Raw genomic sequence first — 6,758 nt, 5'->3', positions numbered from 1 at the left:
ATATAAGCAGTAACTGAAGGCAAAACATCTCTAGGGTGGACATCTGGTGATGTTTATGGGCTCTATCCTTTTCCAGTTTTGTAACTTTATTGAAGTACTTTTGAGCTTCTTGAAATGAAAGCACTCTCCGTAAAATGACTGTCGTATCTTTTTAAACATCCTCATTTCAGTCACATGTTGCCGTGCTGTTCTTATTGCTTACCTTTTGCACTGTCATTTCTCAGATCACAACGCCAAGTTTCCCTGTGGTGGTGAAGATCGGACACGCCCACTCTGGAATGGGAAAGGCGAGTGATCCTTTAATATGGACTAGGTTTTTGTTTTGACTTACGTCAACGTAGTCCTTTCACATTGTGTGTGTGTGGGGGCGGGGGGGGGGCAACGCTGATGAAGTCACCGCCGAGCTGTCAACATTCATCCTCATACTATCCGTCACGACTGACGGTGTTACATTTCGAGCCGACTCATAGGCATAATGTGTTTCTCAGGTCAAAGTGGACAACGTGAGTGACTTCCAGGATATCGCCAGCGTGGTGGCCATCACGCAGACCTACTGCACTACGGAGCCGTTCATAGACGCCAAGTATGACATCAGGGTGCAGAAGATCGGCGCTGACTATAAGGCCTACATGTAAGTTGACATAAAATGAAAAGTATAGAATTCTGACTTTAGGTACAGTATTCATGAATTAACTCTGCTGATGTTTTTTTAGCATTTGGGTTTTTTAGCTACAAACTAGAGGTTCGCTTTTCATGCATTCACCTAATCACATTTATTGCATGACATCTACATTTAAAGCAGAAGTCAACCCAAACATATTTTTTCCAGAATATGTTCTATGCAGGCCCACTAGTCTAAACATGACATTCTGATTAATATTGCGTTTGTGGAATATGAGAAATCCACCAGTTTTTAACCATCTCAGGAGACTGCCATTTTGTCACTTCTGTCCACCGAAGATGGCATCTAAGTTGCTCAGGGCTCGGATAACGACCAATCACTGCTCACCTGTTTTCTGAAGCTGTTTTCTGAAGCTCATATAACAACCAATCTTGGCTCAGTTTCAGGAAGCAGTTAAGTGGGAGCATTTTTCTGCACCCACTTATATTATATTCACATAATAATTATATTGTGGAATTATATTCCCCAAACGCAATATTCATCAGAATGCCGTGTTTCTACTAGTGGGCTTGTATAGAGCATATCCTGGAAAAAAATATGCTTGGTTTGACTTCCCCTTTAAGTAAATAAATGCCCACGTAGCAGTTTTATGACCACATTAATTGAGTTATTTTGACAGTGTCCGTCAAAATGAGTTTAATTATTATATATATATATTCATATATTATATGTATGAAAACCTTGGCTCTCATTATAAGACAGCAAGTGTGCCTAATGTTGTGGCCACTGTTTGTATGTCCACGTGTGTGTGGTGACATCATACATAATTAGAGCTGACAGAAATGTGACCATGTTCCACTGTCCTCCTCCTTTTCCAGGCGAACATCCATCTCTGGTAATTGGAAGAGCAACACGGGCTCGGCCATGTTGGAGCAAGTGGCCATGACTGACAAGTGAGCGCAGCGTTCGCCATGCTCTTGTGTGATTCGTCTCGTTATGTCACACTATGTCAAATTATCCTCTCACATTGTCCCGTCGCATTTTGGCCTCCACCGCAGGTATAAGCTGTGGGTCGATACCTGCTCCGAGATTTTTGGCGGCCTGGACATCTGCGCCGTCAAGGCCATATGCGGAAAAGACGGCAATGACTACATCACCGAGGTGAGGGAAACATCGACGGGAACATTTAGTCGCGCCTTGAATAAGTCACTTGAGTGTATTTATATATTCTGGTTGGATTAAAATGTGCGTGCAGCATCACAGAGACAAATATGCTCTTGGAGGCTTAATTTTAGCACGCCTGGCCTAATTTACACCACTGGGACCAATTGACTGCCTGGGACTAAACTGATTGAATTTAACCTCAATACACAGTCTGACTTGAATATTAAACATTAGAGACAGATTGCATTTTTTCCTGATGAATTTAAAACAGCTCCCATATGTCTTGATAACCATTTCTGTGACACACTTTTGTTAAAATATCCCAAGGATCAAGAATTATATTACACTTCACACAAATGTTTGAGTTGCCGAAATCAGGCCATTTATTTCCCCACAAAATAGAAGATATGAAAAGCAGCAGCATTGGGGAAATCAGCAGGAAGGTAAAGGAAAGTGTGTGGAGAAACGAGGCGTGAAAATTGGGGGACAATTAGAAAAAGAAATCAATAGAAGAAGAACCTGAGCTCATATTGGACACACAACGGCATCGCAAGCGCATTTTGCGGACAACGAGTCACTTCCTCATCACCAGCCGTGACCTGGTTGCCGCGGTGACATTTGAAAGCAATACATTCATCCTACATAAGAGTGTGTGTAAGTGTGTGTGGAGGAGAGGAGGAGGGTTGACCTTTTCTTCTTTCATTTCCACTTCCATCGCTGTGTTTGTTTTTAATATATGTACGCCATCTTCTTAAAGTGAGGACACTGATTGCAATTTTGTATTGGAACAATAGCCATTTATTTTTAAAATGTGTTATTGATAATAATTGTTTTTCCGGAAAGAGTAAATATCCATCACATCTTTTTTTTTTTTAAAACCTCTTATCCCGTTGAGGGTTGTGTGGAGCTGGAGTCCATCCCAGATGACGTTGAAAAAGTGTAAATTCAAGGTCTTTCAATACCAGCCATTTTCAAAAAAAGAGAAACCTGTTGAGTTCCAGCCAATTGAAAGCATTCTGACTGATATTTCAAGGCTCACTGAATGTTGTGTTTTAGGACTAGAAACTACCAAAGGGTTGGTTTTACCCAAATCATCTACTTTGGGCCCCAAAAAATGCAGAAAACAATGTTTTTGTGAAAAGATCTATTTTATGCACAACAGTGACTTTTATGCTAATAATTTTTGCTTTAGTGACACCGCAAACATCTAAACAGTCCTTTCCTTCTGTAAAATACCAGCAACAACAATAAAAATGTGCTTTTGGTGGCAAAATAATGTATTTACTAGAAGTGGGCAGTACGTCAGACTGTCACTGACCTATGCCCGTTTTGCTCACGTTTTTTGGGGGGAACCGACCTACGGACCAACGGACTTCTGACAGACTAACTGACAGACTTAAATGAGAAATTGACGATTACAATTCAGTTCGTCACGAAAATGACGGATGACGAATGACGGACCAAAAAAAATTTGTAAAATGCCCACCACTGGTATTTACAAACATCACAAGTGTAACAATTTTACATTTGACATTTGACAAGCTTTATCTGCACACTATTTTCTAGTAAAAGTATTTAGTAGTGTGTTTTAACTTATAAAACCTGAGAGACAGGCTGAAATTCTAATAGTTAAACTTGGTGTGAAATTCGCTGGATCAGGTAGATTACTGCCGGCCCTTATCCCAATGCATTGCATATGAAAAATCAATACAAACATTGACTTGATTGGCTGTGGATTCCCCTGTGTGTTCTCAGGTGGTGGGCTCATCTATGCAGCTGGTCGGTGATCACCAGGCGGAGGATCGCCAGCTCATATCCGAGGTGGTGCTGGCTAAGATGACCCAGGCACTTGCTGCCAAGACATCCGCTTCTTCCCGCTCGCCCGCTCGCTCCCCTCAAGGCCAGAAGACGACCGCCGCAGCAGCGCCCCCACAGGTAGAGAAGATGACATTGCAGACGATTCAGTCCAAGACTGCAAGTTTTCTTCCATTCCCATTGGCTCTTACCCTCCCTCCCCATTTCTCTCTGCCAGAGCGGCGGCGTTAAAGATGGAGTGGCAGATGCAAGCAGAACCACAGGCCAGCGTCCTCAACCTCAAGGTTGGGTGAACACTGCTCTCCATGAATGAATTATCACTATTGATTTTTCCACATTTGTGCTCCACATTAGGTCATTGTGGTGTTGGTGTTTTAGGGTGGGACAAAATGTTGTAATACTAGTATCATTTTCACACATGACACTGTCGACATAAATGCAGATATTAAAGCTTTTCAATAACTTTTTACCAGCATGAAATAGCAATATTGTGGGTGTTTTTGTTGTTGTTGTTTGGTTAATTTCATTTGAGTACTCGACTTGTATATTGTCGTGTCCATATCCCTCACCATACAGTATTCATACTCAAAAACATCTCAACAGATTCAGTTATTTTAATTACGAAAGCATTGAAAATCGATGTAAAGCACCGACCAATTTAATACACAGTAATGAATTTTTTTAATTTTTTTTTTTTTTTTTACTCTTCACATATAATATAGTAAGAGAGACCGAGATCAAGGAATAATACAAAAATATTGTACAAACAATGAAACAATATGTACTCACAATAACTCGCAACAACGCAGATGATGATGAAGCTGCCACAATACTTACAGTACATTCCTATTTCAACGCCGAATACCAGTACCGCAATGTTCGAACATGGTTGTCTACAATATATTAAAAATCCGTCAAATTCCTTACGTACGTATGGGTAATCATTGTGTAACTTCCTGTATTTTTCCAATGATACAATGATATTCGATATATTGGGAGAACCATCTGTAGTACATCACAGTCGCTATATACCTGCAGAGCGGAAAACTTAAGTTAAAATAATATTTGAACATCAGGCAGATTTTTCACCATCCCACTACAAATATACCATAGTTCCCAGACAAGGAATTTGATTTGCAGAAACATAAATATCCATAAATGAAAAAAAAATCTAATCAAATGTCTTTATAAAAAATCGAATCAAATATCTTTTTTTTCATGTTGGCCATGACTTATCTTCATAATTAAAAGTGAAAACTGGAACCTGTAATTTTTTTGATGTGATGTTTTGCTGCCCTCTTTTGGTGTTGACTGGTGAAACGCTTTGGTAATTGATGTTTTTTTTCTCAGAAAAACTAAGAAAACTGTCATTATGTATCATAGAAAAACATAGTAAATGTAGCATGTTACTCCACACCTCATCTAATTGTTTCTCTGTCTATTTTTAGGTGCATCAGTCAAAGCACAGAGTGCGGAGTCATCATCAGAAGCACTCAAGAGATCTTCCGAGCCTGCATCAAAGTCCGCCCAGTCCCAGAAACCTTCTCCAGGTCAAGCCCAGAAACCAGCTCAGGCCCAGAAGCCAAGCCCGGTCCAGAAGTCCGCCTCGGTTACAAAGCCTCCAGTGCAGAGGCCTCCCCCCATGACAAGGGCTCCCTCCATCACCAAACCCGCTCCAGATTCTGCTTCCTCCACCGCTGCCCCGGCCAAAGCTTCTCCATCTTCCCCCGCTAAGTCAGCCGGCCCAGTCCCCCCTGCAGCCTCAACTGCTGCCTCCCCTCCAGTTTCAGCCCCCACCACCGAGCAACCCAAGCCCCAGCCCCCGGTCTCCCCGGCCCAAGCTCCGGGAAAGCCGAAGGATCTGCCGCCCAAACCCACCCCGCCCGCAAAGCCCATCCCTCCTGTCCGCAGGAACTCCAAGCCACAACTGCAGCCAAAGCCCCAAACGCCGCCTCCTCCCAGAGCCTCACCCAAACCTCAGCCCGCCCCCCAAAACCCGGCACCCACTGAGTCCTCAGACGCCGCCTCAGCACCTGACACGGCGCAGGTCGGGTCGCCGGCCAAAGTCAGCCAATCCCCGCCTAATGTGCAGTCTCCGGCCACGGCTCAGCCTCAGGCCAAGCCCGCCTCTCCGTCCCAGAACCCTGAGCCCGAAACTGCCGATGAGCCAGCTGAGCCCCAGGAGGACCAACAAGCATCTCAGCCAAAATCCCATCCTCTGCTCAAGTAAGAGCCTTGTAGTCAACACACTAGTGACCATGCTATGTCATCCCTTACATTTTCATTTTTAATCTGACACCTGAGCTAAACCAGCGTAGCACTCAGTAGTGCGCATACCTACACCAAGGCCAGTCGTCAACATACCAGGCAGTACTGTTTACTCCAGCATTCGAGGTAGCAGTATAGTGTTGACAAGTAGGTGCCATACAGCCACACACAACAAGCTTTTTTTCCACCACAGATCCATCTGATGTAATCTGGTGGCTCAGTGCTCCACTTTTGGGCCAAATGCAAGGGGTCAACAAAATTGAATGGGTTCCTCATCAACCTTATTGAGACGATGCTTGACTTTTAGTCAGAAATCAGTACATACTTGTTGTTGTTGTTTTTTGTGTAATTCGCCTAATTGACCGACCAAACTACAAACAACCATTAACGCACACTTTTTCAGCTAGGTGGCGGGAACAATGGCACTTAAATGACTTTCACCTTAGCAGAAGTTTTGTTTCTTTGTTTTCAAAATTAGTAAAAAAAAAAAAAGTAGTCTACTTATCATGGATTTTTTTTCCCCCAAGAAAAAGCTTGCGATCATAAATATTGTTTATATCTGTTGAGATGACAAGTATTGTCGACCTGGACAATTGACATAAGTTATTATGACTTTAGTCCCGCAACTTTACGATTTTTTTCACGCAATACTGCAACTTTAATCTTGTAGCATTACAACCTAATTCCCTTAGCTCTTCAATTTTTGTCTCTTAGCATTAGACTTTTATCCTCTTAAACTTCCAATTTTTTTCATGCAATATTGTGACTTTATTCTTTCTAATATTATGACTTTATTTTCATAAGTAGCAATATGAACTCAGACCAGTGCTTCTCAATTTGTTTTTTTTGTTCAGTCCCCGTTAGGAAGAAGAAAACATTTCCCAACTCT

At 42.3% G+C, this 6,758-nt stretch overlaps 1 protein-coding gene across 1 annotated transcript in view; it reads left to right on the top strand.

Moving 5' to 3' along the window:
- syn2b (synapsin IIb) overlaps positions 1–6,758 on the top strand; it is a 60,274-nt gene that overhangs the window by 48,863 nt on the left and 4,653 nt on the right. The window contains exons 6-12 of the mRNA XM_086040213.1: positions 225–287; positions 489–631; positions 1,501–1,575; positions 1,681–1,783; positions 3,542–3,721; positions 3,819–3,885; positions 5,050–5,827. Of these exons, the coding sequence (XP_085896339.1) occupies positions 225–287; positions 489–631; positions 1,501–1,575; positions 1,681–1,783; positions 3,542–3,721; positions 3,819–3,885; positions 5,050–5,827 (1,409 nt within the window). The remainder of the gene's footprint in view (positions 1–224; positions 288–488; positions 632–1,500; positions 1,576–1,680; positions 1,784–3,541; positions 3,722–3,818; positions 3,886–5,049; positions 5,828–6,758) is intronic.

The sequence above is a fragment of the Filicampus tigris genome, chromosome 9 (genome assembly GCF_054856515.1).
Source record: "Filicampus tigris isolate MCC_2025a chromosome 9, RoL_Ftig_1.0, whole genome shotgun sequence".
Lineage (NCBI taxonomy): Eukaryota > Metazoa > Chordata > Actinopteri > Syngnathiformes > Syngnathidae > Filicampus > Filicampus tigris.
Note: the sequence above shows the minus strand (reverse complement) of the source record. Positions and strands in the feature narration are given on the sequence as shown.